The sequence below is a fragment of the Bufo bufo genome, chromosome 5 (genome assembly GCF_905171765.1).
Source record: "Bufo bufo chromosome 5, aBufBuf1.1, whole genome shotgun sequence".
NCBI classification, from domain to species: domain Eukaryota; kingdom Metazoa; phylum Chordata; class Amphibia; order Anura; family Bufonidae; genus Bufo; species Bufo bufo.
This window is the reverse complement of record NC_053393.1, coordinates 459,007,066-459,022,012: the sequence shown is the minus strand read 5'-3', so window position 1 is coordinate 459,022,012 and position 14,947 is coordinate 459,007,066. Positions and strand designations below refer to the sequence as shown.

Genomic DNA, 14,947 nt, shown 5'->3' with positions numbered 1-14,947 from the left:
CTCACCTCGCCTAATTGGCGGTGCGGCACTTCCTCCCACAGTGGCTGAAAAATGTGCCTAAAAGACAGTTTATACGAAAAAGAAGAACTGATGAATTATGATGGATGGATGAAGAAAAAAAACAGGAGAATTGAATAGGGAAAGATTTTTGAATGAAGGGAATAATAACAAAAATTAAAATACAGGAATGATCCCAAAAATTATCACACAGTATAACTAGAGATGAGCTAATCGAAGTTGATGAAGTGGAATTAGATCCGAATTTCAGGAAAAATTTGATTTGCACCGAATCTGAAATTCCTCATGCTTCGTGGTAACAAAACACATTTTTTGCTGCTGCTGCACATGTTAGGACATGGAGCAAAGAACTCTGGGAATGAGGGATCACCCACAATGCCATGCATGCAGCCAATAAGCAGCCAGCCAGCCTCTGTGATGTCACATCCCTATAAATACCCTCAGCCATTTTGGATTCTGCCATTTTCCATTGTTCTTAGTGCAGGGAGAGATGTCAGCAGGCGCTAGGGACAGTGTTAGAAAATACTTTATTGTACTGAAAAAATGATTTACAAGTTCAGGTAAAGATTATTCAAGGTGTAGGGAAAACATAGGGAGGCATCATCCACTCTATAAAAAGGAGAACAGGGTGCAATAGGATAGTGTACAGCCTGGGTAATAGGAGTGATTCTTTTACACCTTGCTGCACTTATTGGGGATCCAAATTGCTATTATACTTCTGCTTTTAGTTTTGCACTAGATGATACCTCTGTAATTCCAGCAAACCTTGTTTATTATAGGGGTGCAAGTGCTGTGTTGCAGGGTGTATTTATAGGAAATATACGTACGTCATATTAACTGTTCTGCGGTGCAATTACTTTGTACTTCAGCCTTTTTTTGGGGTGTATAAGTGTAAAAAAAAAAGTACGTTTTATTTGCCGTTCTGCAGTGCAGTTACTTTGTCCTACAGCTTTTTTTGGGGTGTATAAGTGTACAAAAAAACATCTTATTTGCTGTTCTGGAGTGCAGTTACATTGTACTACAGCCTTTTTTGGGGTGTAATAGTAGGAAAATCAAGTATGATTTATTTGCCTCTCTGCAGTCAAGTTACATTGTTCTACAGTAGTGTTGGTCGAGCACCAAAGTGTTCGGGTGCTCGAGTAGAACACCTCGGGATGCTCAGGTGCTCTACAGAGCACCCGGGCACAATGGAAGTCAATGGGAAGACCAGAGCATTAAACCAGGCCCCCCCTGCTATGAAGAGGGGAGGGTGTCTGGTTCATAGGAAAAGGTCAGAAATTGATTGAACCACCACTGAAATGGTTCTGGAACAGCATGGTATGGATCGATACAACCTGCATATCACATAAAGGAGGGCCTCATTCACATTGTGGTACAATTGTTCAGGTAGTGGAACTCCTACACTCATAAAGCCTATGCACTAAGTGAAAGGGCTGCCAAAAATTACAAGGAACCGGCACTACAAAACACCCTTTATTACACATAAAGGAGGGCATCATACGCAGCCTTGACAAATTATGATTAATGGGCTGCTGGTGACCCTCAAAAACTATTGGAGCAAGGGCCTGCGGATCTGACCATCTAAAACATTAGGGGCGAGGGCCTGCTGCTGATGTAACCATCTAAAACATTAGAGGTGAGGGTCTGCTGCTGAGCTGACCCTCTAAAACATTTGGGGTGAGGATCTGCTGCTGAGCTGACCATCTAAAACATTAAGGACGAGTGCCTGCTGCTGATCTGACCATCTAAAGCATTAAAGGGCTTCTGTCACCCCACTAAAGTATTTTTTATTTTTTTTGGGTACTTATAATCCCTATACTGTGATATATCAATAGATAATGTTTATTAATCATTTTGGTTCAGTAGATAGCAGCCGCATCCTCCTCTCATAAAGACGCCCTCTCCTCATGTTGATTGACAGGGCCAGCGAACGCGCTCGTTCTCTGCTGGCCCTGTCTGCATTCAAAATCTGGCGCCTGTGCCGTACCTGTCTTCAGTCGGCGCAGGCGCACTGAGGAGAGGACGCTCGCTCGGCCGCTCCATCCTCAATGCGCCGGTGACGTCACATCTACACCCGGCGCAGGCGCACTGAGGATGGAGCGGCCGAGCGAGCGTCCTCCCCTCAGTGCGCCTGAGCCGACTGAAGACGGGTTTCGGCGCAGGTGCCAGATTTTGAATGCAGACAGGGCCAGCAGAAAATGTGCGCGTTCGCTGGCCCTGTCAATCAACATGAGGAGGGGGTGTCTTTATGAGAGGAGGATGCGGCTGCTACCAGCAAGTAGCCGCCCTACTTGCTGGTAGACAGGTAATTTGCATATGATAAAAGTCTGTTTTTTGCATTATCTACTGAACCAAAATGATTAATAACATTATCTATTGATATATCGCAGTATAGGGATTATAAGTACCCAAAAAAAATAAAAAATACTTTAGTGGGGTGACAGAAGCCCTTTAATGCTTTAGATGGTCAGATCAGCAGCAGGCACTCGTCCTTAATGTTTTAGATGGTCAGCTCAGCAGCAGATCCTCACCCCAAATGTTTTAGAGGGTCAGCTCAGCAGCAGTGGGGTGACAGAAGCCCTTTAAGGGAGAGGGTCTGCTGCGGAGCTGACCCTCTAAAAAATTAGGGGCGAGTGTCTACTGCTGATCTGACCCTCTAAAACATTATGTATGAGGACCTGCTGCTAAGCTGACCCTCTAAACCATTAGGAGCAAATACCAACTGAGAGTGGTCTGGCTATCACCCTGTGTACTGTCTTCCCCCATTTCCACCTCTTCCACATGCAAAGCGTCCACCTTAATTGTTTTGAGTAGCAAGCGTTTGAGTAGACACAGAAGTGGGATAGTTACTCTGATAATAGCGTTATCGCTGCTCACCATCTGTGTTGATTCCTCAAAGTTGCGTAAAACCTCACAGAGGTCAGACATCAATGCCCACTCGTCGCTTGTGAAGAGCGGAAGCTGACTGAAAAGGCGATGACCATGTTGCAGCTGATATTCCACTACTGCCCTCTGCGGCTCACAAAGCCTGGCCAACATGTGGAACGTCGAGTTCCAGCGTGTGCTCACGTCGCACAACTGTCGGTGAGCTGGCAATTGCAAGCACTGCTGCAGCATTGCCAGACCAGTGGAAGCTGTTGATGACTTGCGGAAATGGGCACACACATGGCGCACCTTCACAAGTAGCTGAGGCAAATTGGGGTGGGTTTTGAGAAACCGCTAAACCACTAGGTTGAACACGTGAGCTAGACATGATATGTGTGTGAGCTTGCCGATCTCCAAAGCCGCCACCAAGTTACGGCTATTAATCACACACAAACATGCCTGGTTCTAGGTTAAGTGGCGAGAGCTACAGCTCAGTCTGGTCCCCTATCCACTGCCACAGCTCTGCGGCGGTGTGCTGTTTGTCACCTAAGCAGATCAGTTTAAGCACGGACTGTTGTCGCTTCCCCACTGCAGTACTACACTGCTTCCAGCTACTGACTGATGGAGGAGGCGGCGGAGGAGAAGATGGGGGGATTGCAGCCACTAACATAGGTGGTGGCGGATACATCCCAGGGTACGATACTCTCTTCCGGCCTCCACAACTTTCGCCAATTGTGCCATCAGGGAAATGTAGCGTCCCTGCCCAAAAGCACTTGTCCATGTGTCAGTCGTTATGTGGACCTTCCCAATAACTGCGTTGGTCAGGGCACAGGTGATGTTACGGGACACATGCTGGTGTAAGGCTGGGACTGCACACCGTGAAAAATATTGGCGGCTGGGGACAGAGTGACGCGGGACGGCCACCGCCAACAGGCTGTGGAAAGCCTCAGTGTCCACAAGCCTAAATGGCAACATTTCCAGGGCCAGCAATTTGGAAAGGTGCGCATTTAGTGCTATGGCTGGGTATTAGTGCTTTCGTTCAAAGGCCTGGGGTATAGACATCTGTACAGAAGTGGATGTGCTAGCTGATGGTGCTTGCGAAGATTTAGGTGCATGGCGGGAGGCATGCGGGCCTACTTCTTGGACAGGGGATTGGCCAGCATGTAACACATGGGGAAGAGTCGGTAGTGGTGTGACCCACAGACACTGATTGTGGACTTAGGCGTTCGGCCCACCTATTAGGGTGCTTTGATGCCATTTGGCGGATAATGCTGGGGGTGGTGAGGTTGCTAGTGTACATGCCCCTGCTCATTTTGGTACGGGACAGTTTGCAATGACAATTCTTTTATTGTCTGCACTTTCCTCAAAAAAGCGCCAGACTGCGAAAAACCTACCCCTTGGCAAGGGAGATTGCTGCAAGGGGGTGTTCCGGGAAACAGTTGCGGGCCTGTTTGGTGTGGCCCGCCTTCTCCCTTTTGCCACCCCACTGCCTCTTCCAGCCTGTTGCGGTGCTGTGGATCCCTCCCCTCTGTACTGCTGTCCTCGCTCGGCTTGCCACCTTCCCAAGTTGGGTCAGTGACTTCATCGTCCACCACCTCCTTTTCCACTTCCTCACTCTGGTTATCCTCCAAACTTGTGGAACTAACAACAACCTCAGTTATTGACAACTGTGTCTCATCCTCATCATGAACCTCTTGAGACACTAATTGCGGTCGACTTATTGGCAACTGTGTCTCATCATCATCATCCACCTCGTGAAACACTAATTGCCTTTCCCCACCATCATCTTCTTGTGACTGTGGATGCTCAAGAGTTTGATAATCAGGGCACAATATCTCCTCTTGTCCTCTTCAAGCGGGCTTGTCTAGAGGCCCAAATCAAGGAATGGCGATGAAAAGAGCTCCTCGGAATATCCGAGTGTGAGATCACTTGTTTGCCAAGACTCTCCATGGTGGGGAGGAAGTAGTATCAGGGGGAGGATTCTATTGACCAGACTCTTGGCTACTGAGACTGGACTTTGTGGAAGACAGGGTGGTGCTTAACCGACTGGAAGCATTATCTGCTGCAATCCAACTGACCAACTGGTCGTACTGGTCTGACTTCGAGAGTGGTGTCCTGCGCCGCCCTGCAAACTGGGACATGAAGCTAGGTATCGTGGATGAGTGTGTTTCTTGTGCTCTGGCAGCAGGCACAGTTTCACCGTGCCCGGGGCCACGGCCTCTGCGTGCACCATCAGCAGCACGCCACTTCCCTGTCCCTTGCTGCTCATCTTGCGCATATTAAATGGTATATATGCTGCAAGTATGTCACACGTACAGTAGCGCAGGTTTTGTAAGTGTATGCGCAAATAAAGTGATTCTGCGCTGACATAAGGCCAGATTCTCTGTTACGGGACCTCTCTCCTTTGCCTGGGTGCCTGGGCCTAAATATGTGACAGTGGCCTGTTCCAGTGGTGGGTGACGTAAAGCCTGATTCTCTGCTATGACATGAAGACTGATTCTGTGCTGACATAAGGCCAGATTCTCTGTTACGGGACCTCTCTCCTCTGCCTGGGTGCCTGGGCCTAAATATGTGACAGTGGCCTGTTCCAGTGGTGGGTGACGTGAAGCCTGATTCTCTGCTATGACATGAAGACTGATTCTGCGCTGACATGAAGCCAGATTCTCTGCTATGGCATGAAGAGACTGATTCTCTGCTGACATGAAGCCAGATTCTTTGCTATGGCATGAAGAGACTGATTCTCTGCTGACGTGAAGCCAGATTCTCTGCTATGGGACCTCTGTCCAATTGATATTGGTTCATTTTTATTTTATTTTTTTTCATTTTAATTCATTTCCCTATCCACATTTGTTTGCAGGGGATTTACTTACATGTTGTTGCCTTTTGCAGCCCTCTAGCTCTTTCCTGGGCTGTTTTACAGGCTTTTTAGTGCCCAAAAGTTCGGGTCCCCATTGACTTCAATGGGGTTCGGGTTCGGGACGAAGTTCGGGTCGGGTTCGGATCCCGAACCCGAACATTTCCGGGAAGTTCGGCCGAACTTCTCGAACCCGAACATCCAGGTGTTCGCTCAACTCTAGTGATGGCAATTATAATAGAAAAATATTGCACAGCAAATGTCAAATGGAGGGAATAATTTATAGAAAAACATGTCCCTACAAGAAAATATATGTGGGTAGAGCTAAAAGAGCCCTATCAAAAAAGCTGAGAAAGCATATTTAAATTATAAAGAGAAAGTAGGAATAGTGAGTGTCACTATCCTAACATGAACGAAAGTTAGTGGGGTCACATTAATGTGGAGTGGGAAAAATAAAGGCAAATTGGAGAGGGGGGCTCCATTAAAGCGATGTCAAGAATGGAGTCAAAATATACGTTCAATTTAAATTTCATAGTTCCAACAGAATTAAATAGTGAATTCCAGGGGCATATACAAATCTCATAAAGCCGCATAGCTAAACGTAGTATGCCCCCCCTGCTCCTAGTTCCCCAGCATACGTGCGTCAATCACTCTCAGGCAATGCAGAACATGTGCAACTCCCCAGATTTCTGACAAATGTATATGTTTTTAATCAAGTGGAAGAAATTTTAATTAAATACAAATTGTAATAAAATAAAAAAATCTATGCCTTTGGCCATTTTATCCGACTTTTATGTTGGAAAAAGTGGAACAGGTGCTCCAAATATATGGCACTCATTTGGAACACCATATTTCTCAATGTATTTACACCAACAAATTGGCAAAAATTAAATGATAAATCTTCTGCTTCTTCTAATACAAAGTTGCCCCTGGTTCTAGACAAATAGTGCTTCAGACTGCACTATTGTTCCTATAAAAAATACTATACGACCTGGTGGAATATCAAAAACTTAGCCTAAACACCCTTTTACACAAGTAGATAATCATTAAAAAAAATCATGAAATCGAGCAAACGTGATTAATTATTACACGATCACACTTATATGATACTCTGCTCATCTGTTATTAAAACTTTTAATGACTCAAATAACAGCTTGTTTGTACTCATGACAGGTCATCTGATTGGCGGGGGTCCGACACACAGCATTCCCACCGATCAGCTGTTTGAAGAGGAGACAGCGCTCAGTTCGAGCACTGATTCCTCTTCATTACACTGCCCGTTGTCTTGTAAGCACAGTGTAATTACACCTGGATGGAGCGAGAACCATTAACTTGAATAGAGTGAGTACTTATAGTTACACTACGCCACCGCTATAGGGGAGACAATGTGTAGTGTAAAGAAGAGGAAGCAGAACTCACATGGAGTGCCGCTTCCTCTTCAAACAGTTAAATGATGGGGATTTGACACCTGGCACCTCTGCTGATCAGCCGGGGATAGGTCATCAATATAAAAAGGCTGCACAATCCCTTTAAGCGTCATCATATCAGCATCCAGAAAATTCTATAGAAAAAATAATGCAAAACAATTGTAAACTGCTTTACCTGTCGGAGCAATGCTTTAAATGACAAAGATTTGAGTCTCATTATCAGATTTTCCCCAGACTTTCCAAACATCACGCCCTGAAAAATACAATGAATGAGAAAGTGCATTGCTGTCCTACTTCAGTTTATTCAGAATACTACTGTAGTACAAGGTGCTCATTACTGCTTCAGAACTATGTCCCACCGGAGGATCCTCTGGTGGGCCACTCGGAGCCCATTAGTATATGTATGACTGACTTTTAATTTTTACCCTGATTAAATAAGAAATGTAACACATTCTCTAATATTTTCACTACACTGTTTGTATTTATACATATATCATATCATATATATGATAAATCTCTTCTTCTCATATGATGGAACACACATTGAAATGCTTCCAACATACAGTCAGGTCTATAAATATTGGGACATCAACACAATTCTAATACTTTTGGCTCTATACACCACCACAATGGATTTGAAATGAAACGAGCAAGATGTGCTTTAACTGCAGACTGTCAGCTTTAATTTGAGAGTATTTACATCCAAATCAGGTGAACGGTGTAGGAATTACAACACTTGGCATATTTGCCTCCCAGTTGTTAAGGGACCAAAAGTAATGGGACAGAATAATAATTCTAAGTCAAACTTTCACTTTTTAATACTTGGTTGCAAATCCTTTGCAGTCAATTACAGCCTGAAGTCTGGAATGCATAGACATCACCAGACGCTGGGTTTCATCCCTGGTGATGCTCTGCCAGGCCTCTACTGCAACTGTCTTCAGTTCCTGCTTGTTCTTGGGGCATTTTCCCTTCAGTTTTGTCTTCAGCAAGTGAAATGTATGCTCGATCGGATTCAGGTCAGGTAATTGACTTGGCCATTGCATAACATTCCACTTCTTTCCCTTAAAAAACTCTTTGGTTGCTTTTGCAGTATGCTTTGGATCATTGTCCACCTGCAATGTGAAGCGCTGCCCAATGAGTTCTGAAGCATTTGGCTGAATATGAGCAGATAATATTGCCCAAAACACTTCAGAATTCATCCTGCTGCTTTTTTCAGCAGTCACATCATCAATAAAAACAAGAGAACCAGTTCCAATAGCAGCCATACATGCCCACGCCATGACACTACCACCACCATGCTTCACTGAGGAGTTGGTATGCTTAGGATCATGAGCAGTTTCTTTCCTTCTCCATACTCTTCTCTTCCCATCACTCTAATACAAGTTGATCTTGGTCTCATCTGTCCATAGGATGGTGTTCCAGAACTGTGAAGGCTTTTTTAGATGTCGTTTGGCAAACTCTAATCTGGTCTTCCTGTTTTTGAGGCTCACCAATGGTTTACATCTTGTGGTGAACCCTCTGTATTCACTCTGGTGAAGTCTTCTCTTGATTATTGACTTTGACAAACATACACCTACCTCCTGGAGAGTGTTTTTGACCTGGCCAACTGTTGTAAAGGGTGTTTTCTTCACCAGGGAAATAATTCTTCGGTCATCCACCAGAGTTGTTTTCCGTGGTCTTCTGGGTCTTTTGGTGTTGCTGAGCTCACCGGTGCGTTCCTTCTTTATAAGAATGTTCCAAACAGATGTTTCTGCTATATCTCTGATGGGTTTGTTTTGTTTTTCAGCCTAATGATGGCTTGCTTCACTGATAGTGACAACTCTTTGGATCTCATCTTGAGAGTTCACAGCAACAAATTCCAAATGCAAATAGCACACTTGAAGTTAACTCTGGACCTTTTATCTGCTCATTGTAATTGAGATAATGAGGGAATAACACACACCTGGCCATGGAACAGCTGAGAAGCCAATTGTCCCATTACTTTTGGTTTCTTAACAAGTGGGAGGCACATATGCAAACTGTTGTAATTCCTACACCGTTCACCTGATTTGGATGTAAATACCCTCAAATTAAAGCTGACAGTCTGCAGTTAAAGCACATCTTGTTTGTTTCAAATCCATTATGGTGGTGTATAGAGCCAAAAATGTTAGAATTGTGTCGATGTCCCAATATTTATGGACCTGACTGTATGTGTCGGGCACATATATAAATTTATGTTCTCTCATTTGTAGTTGTATAGATGCTGGGAGCATGTAAGCTGTCCCCGCGTTGTTGTAGAACGTATGTTGGAATGCATACAAAGGGTTATCAGGCGCCTGTGCCTGATCACCTTACCAGCACTATGGAATGCATATGTCATAATCCATGCAGCAGAGTAGAAGGTTAGTACAGTCACAGTTAGAGACTGGGGAAGAAAATGTGGCACTAATGTGAGTTTTTTGGTGCCCATACTTTGCAAATAACATCACTAATGATATGTGTAACACCTGGATTCCTCACTGTCCGTAGGTGTTCGGATGATTTCACTTATTATTTGTCGGTACCTGAGTCTCACTTGTAAGATAGGTAGTGGGAGGTTCTTCCACCAGGGATGACTCGGAGGACTACTACTTAGCACCAGTAGTAGTTTATAGATAGGTATAATAAAATAAAGAGGCCTTTATTACCATAGCAACAGGTAGACTGGTAGGTCTAATGTGCAGCTCATGTGAAAGGCACAGAGCTAAAGATAATTAATCTACTAGAGAAGAGATGAATTATAATAGTCATGTAACAAGTAGCAAACATAGTACAAGATTAATGCAGTGCGTTTCAACAGGTAACAACAAAACTGTCACCCCACCTTCACACCGTGCACATGGGTACATACACACCAGTAGCATCAGCCTATCTAGCTAACTAGCCTGCAATCTATGAGGGCTAAGGTTAAAAAACAAATAATAGTCCTCTATGTTGGCAGCTGATGGTACCGTTGGCGCACTTAGATTGGAGTGTAATTGTACAATGTAGAGGCTAAGAGCAGATATAGGACTACTGACTTCCTTTTACTCAGTCCTTGCCTCTCATCCGCAGGCTAATGGGAGAGCAAAGGAATTTGGTAAGCCTATTGGTCTCATAGTCTCTCACAAAAATGGGATGGATTGAGTTCCCTCACAGAGCACTCCTCTCTGCTGTCTCTTTTATTTATCTCACATTGGCTTTGTATTTCCTCAGTGTGCAACCCAATAGGTGCATCGTCATATTTTGACCCCCATAATGTTTTAAACTTTTACATATAAGGAGCTGTTTAAGCTTAAAGTGTGTATGACTTTTTCAATCACTATTAAAAAAAAAAATTGGGACGTGAAGGGACAAAAATTATGAATCAGCAGCATTCACCGTACAGGATAAGTAAGTTTATACTTTAACCCCTTAACGACCCTTGCCGTACATGTACATCACATCTGGACGTGACTTAAGGACCAGTGACATACATGTACGGCACAAGGTATACAGGGCAAGCTCTGGCCATGTGGACAATTTGGAGACCCAGAAGTTGAATGGGGAAGAACCATCAGTCAGTACGTGTAGTCGTGTGCACAGGTACTGTACCACCATGTTGTTCAAATGCTGCCTCAGCAGTTGGGGCCGGTTGTTGTGGCGAGGTGACAAAGCTTTTCCACATGTCGGCCATGCTAACCCTGCCTTCTGAGGTGCTGGCGCTGACACAGCTGCATTGGTGACCTCTTCTTCCTCCCCTGCCTTCGCCTTGTGCTTCCACTTGTCCCGCGGCATCAGTCGGGAATGCTCTCAGGAGCGCGTCTACAAGCATGCGCCTGTAGTCACGCATCTTCCAATCACGCTCCAGTGAGGGAATTAAGGACGGCACATTGTCTTTGTAATGGAGATCCAGCAGGGTGGCCACCCAGTAGTCAACACACGTTAAAATGTGGGCAACTCTGCAGTCGTTGCGCAGGCACTGCAGCATGTAGTCGCTCATGTGTGCCAGGATGCCCAGATGTAAGGACAAGCTGTCCTCTGTGGGAGGCGTATCGTCTGCGTCCTCCATATCACCCCAGCCACGCACCAGTGATGGGCCCGAGCTGAGTTGGATGCCACCCAGCTGTGAACATGCTTCATCCCCATCCTCCTCCTCATCCTCCTCATCTTCCAGTAGTGGGCCCTGGCTGGCCAAAGTTGTACCTGGCCTTTGCTGTTGCAAAAATGCTCTTTGAGCCACTTCTAAAAGACTGGCCTGAAAGTGTTAGAGATGACCCCTCTTCCTCCTCCTTGTCCTGGGCCACATCCTCTTCCATCATCGCCCTAAGTGTTTTCTCAAGGATACATAGAAGTGGTATTATAACGCTGATAACGGCGTCATCGCCACTGGCCATGTTGGTGGAGTATTCGAAACAGCGCAACAGGGCACACAGGTCTCGCATGGAGGCCCAGTCATTGGTGGTGAAGTGGTGCTTTTCCTCAGTGCGACTCACCCATGCGTGCTGCAGCTGAAACTCCACTATGCTGCAGTAAATCCAAGCAAGCTAAGCGGCCATCTTTGAGCAAAATCGCTGTCGATTCACTGACAGCAAGCGGTGGCTTAAACAAGCAGCAACAGTCCATACAATATTATCTTCACACCACAAATTATTACAGTTCTCTTTGGCCCAGCAATTTTTCAATAAAGCAATAGGGCGTGGTCACTTTAAGGCCAATAACGGCACACAGTTTTTGTATCCGCAATGGCGCAGGAATGATCGTATCCTGTTCGTGACGCCAATTTATGCAGAACGCCAGACCTGCAGGGTACAGCGACAGTGAGGTCATGGTATGGGCAATCGAGGGTTACTCACTTTTTTGAGGAGAACCCTGGGCAGGCATGCAACAGTGCAAGGAGAGGCAGACACTAGTTCCTCTGGGGCACACTCTGTAGATAGGGACCAGGCCTGATGTTGGGTGAGGTGCCCTGGATGTTGTAGGTGTTTTGAGTGCCTTAGGTAAGGTCCCTTTAAGGATCGTGACGCCAGTGCCTGTAACGGTGGCACACCGATTTGTAGGAGGATTAATAGAGTACGCAGTTGGTAAACCAAACGTTGCTTTACTTCAGGAAACAGTCCAACTTTATACATACAGTTGCAGTAGATGATAAAGCAGTCCTTTACAATACTAAATGCACAGCAGGTTTACTTCACAGCAGGTTTCAATCTTGCAAGATACTTGGAGGGCAAACAGTTAATGCTTTGCAGTGCAATGCTGCTCTATCCCCACAGCTATTCTACCTGGCTGGATCCCAAGGCCCGGATGCCTAAGTGCTGGCTTAAATCCTTGGTATAAAAATCCTTCCTCCAGTATTGGCACTTGCTTAAGGTTACAAGACCTTCTTTTCCTAGCTGTCTTCACTGCTGGATTTGAAAGGTGGCTGCAGGTTTCTCCCAGGAGGTGCTGTCCTACTACTGGGGTATCTCATCTGTGTTGGCTGGATGACTGGTCTCCAGGCAGGCTGTACTCTTCCTAGCCTCCTAGTGCAACTAGAAACCAGGACTATCTAGCTGCATGTCAGGAGGAGGCTCTCAGCATATCTCGGGCTGGTGCCTTCTCACTTCTGTCTCCACAGACTCCTGACTATGACCTAACTCCTCCCTGTCTGGGCCTGAACATTTATACTACGGGCTCCCTATCTCCCTCTAGTGTCTAGGATGCCTAACTTCATAACTTCACCCTAATAGGCCTGCTATGCATGACACAGGGGAAACATTGCATGTAAAAATACATAGAAAAATACATTAAAGTACACAGTTAAATGTAATATTACTGTCCCTTGTGAGCAGGAATAACTCGTCACCCAATTCACCCTTGTGTAGTGCCCACGCCTACCTAGTGGGACACTACAGTGGCACGACCTTCTTTCCATGTGGGGTCTAGGACCTCATCGTCCCCTGCATCGTCTTCCACCCAGTCTTCCTCCCTGACCTCCTTTTCGGTCTGCACACTGCAGAAAGCCACAACAGTTGGCACCTGTGTTTCGTCATCATCAGAGACGTGCTGAGGTGGTATTCCCATCAGTGGCGTATCCAAGCTATGGCAGCCATGGCTAGTGCCATAGGCGCCAAGCGGGGGGGGGCGACCAGGGCCGATCCTACACGGGGTACAGTGGGTGCCCGGGCCCCGCACCCCAGCGCTGCGGCCCTGGTGACAAGTGGGGGCGGCCGCGGCCGGCGGCAGGGCAGAGCAGGAGATGAGCGCCTCCATTGCGGAAGCGCTCATCTCCATAGTCATCTGTATTGCCGTCCTCAGGACGGCAATACAGATGCCTGTCTGTGCTGCGGCAGAGGAGGGAGAGGTGTGTCCCCTCCTGTTCCTCTGATAGGCTGCCGGCTTAGTGCTGGCAGCCTATCAGAGGCCGGTGATGGCGCGATGACGTCATCGCGTCGCCTGAGCCGTATAGCGAGGGACACACAGACAGAAGAGGTGGCCTGCATCGCATCGCATTGCTGGAGGTAAGTATAAGTGTATTATTTTTTTTTATTTTTTTATATAGGTACAATACTGGGCTGGCACATGATAAGGGGGGCTACTGGGCTGGCACATAAGGGGGGCTACTGGGCTGGCACATAAGGGGGGACTACTGGGCTGGGCTGGCACATGATAAGGGGGGCTACTGGGCTGGCACATGATAAGGGGGGACTACTGGGCTGGCACATGATAAGGGGGGACTACTGGGCTGGCACATGATAAGGGGGGACTACTGGGCTGGCACATGATAAGGGGGGCTACTGGCACATGATATGGGGGGCTACTGGCACATGATATGGGGGCACTCTGGCTACTGGCACATGATATGGGGGCACTCTGGCTACTGACACATGATATGGGGGGGCTCTGGCTACTGACACATGATATGGGGGGGCTCTGGCTACTGGCACATGATGGTGGGGGGGGGCTCTGGCTACTGGCACATGATATGGGGGGGGCTCTGGCTACTGGCACATGATATGGGGGGCTACTGGCACATGATAAGGGGGGCTACTGGCACATGATAAGGGGGGCTACTGGCACATGATAAGGGGGCTACTGGCACATGATAAGGGGGGCTACTGGCACATGATAAGGAGGGCTACTGGCACATAGGGGGGCTACTGGCACATAAGGGGGGCTACTGGCACATGATATGGGGGGGCTCTGGCTACTGGCATATGATATGGGGGGCTCTGGCTACTGGCACATGATGGTGGGGGGGCTCTTATTTCTGGCACATGATTGGGGGCACTCTGGCTACTGGCACATGATATGGGGGGCTCTGGCTACTGACACATGATATGGGGGGGCTCTGGCTACTGACATGATATGGGGGGGGCTCTGGCTACTGACATGATATGGGGGGGCTCTGGCTACTGGCACATGATGGTGGGGGGGCTCTTATTACTGGCACATGATTGGGGGCATCTATGGGGGCACATCTTACTGCAGATTATTGGGGGGCACTATAGGGGCATCTACTGAGGCTAAAAAAGAAGATATTTTATATGGGGGCTCTGTATAGGGGCATTTTATACTGGGACACATTATGGTGGGTACTATGGGGAAGGGGGGGGCACTATGGGGGTCATCTACGGGGGCACTGAGAAGGGGTATTTTATATTGGCACATTATGGGAACATTAGCTCAACTGGGGGCATTACAAATGTTTTGCATATTATAAGGAGAATTATTACTACTGGGGGGGCATTATGGTGGGCTTTATTACTCCCCCATGGTATGACCCCCTAGTAGCAGCACCAGCCTCTCCCTGCTCTGCTATCCCTCT

General features: G+C 46.8%; 1 protein-coding gene across 1 annotated transcript in view; it reads right to left on the bottom strand.

Annotated features, from left to right (window-relative positions):
* LOC121002299 (ATP-dependent translocase ABCB1-like) overlaps positions 1-14,947 on the bottom strand; it is a 1,351,406-nt gene that overhangs the window by 1,065,654 nt on the left and 270,805 nt on the right. The window contains exon 10 of the mRNA XM_040433696.1: positions 7,340-7,417. Coding sequence (XP_040289630.1) covers positions 7,340-7,417 — 78 coding nt within the window. The remainder of the gene's footprint in view (positions 1-7,339; positions 7,418-14,947) is intronic.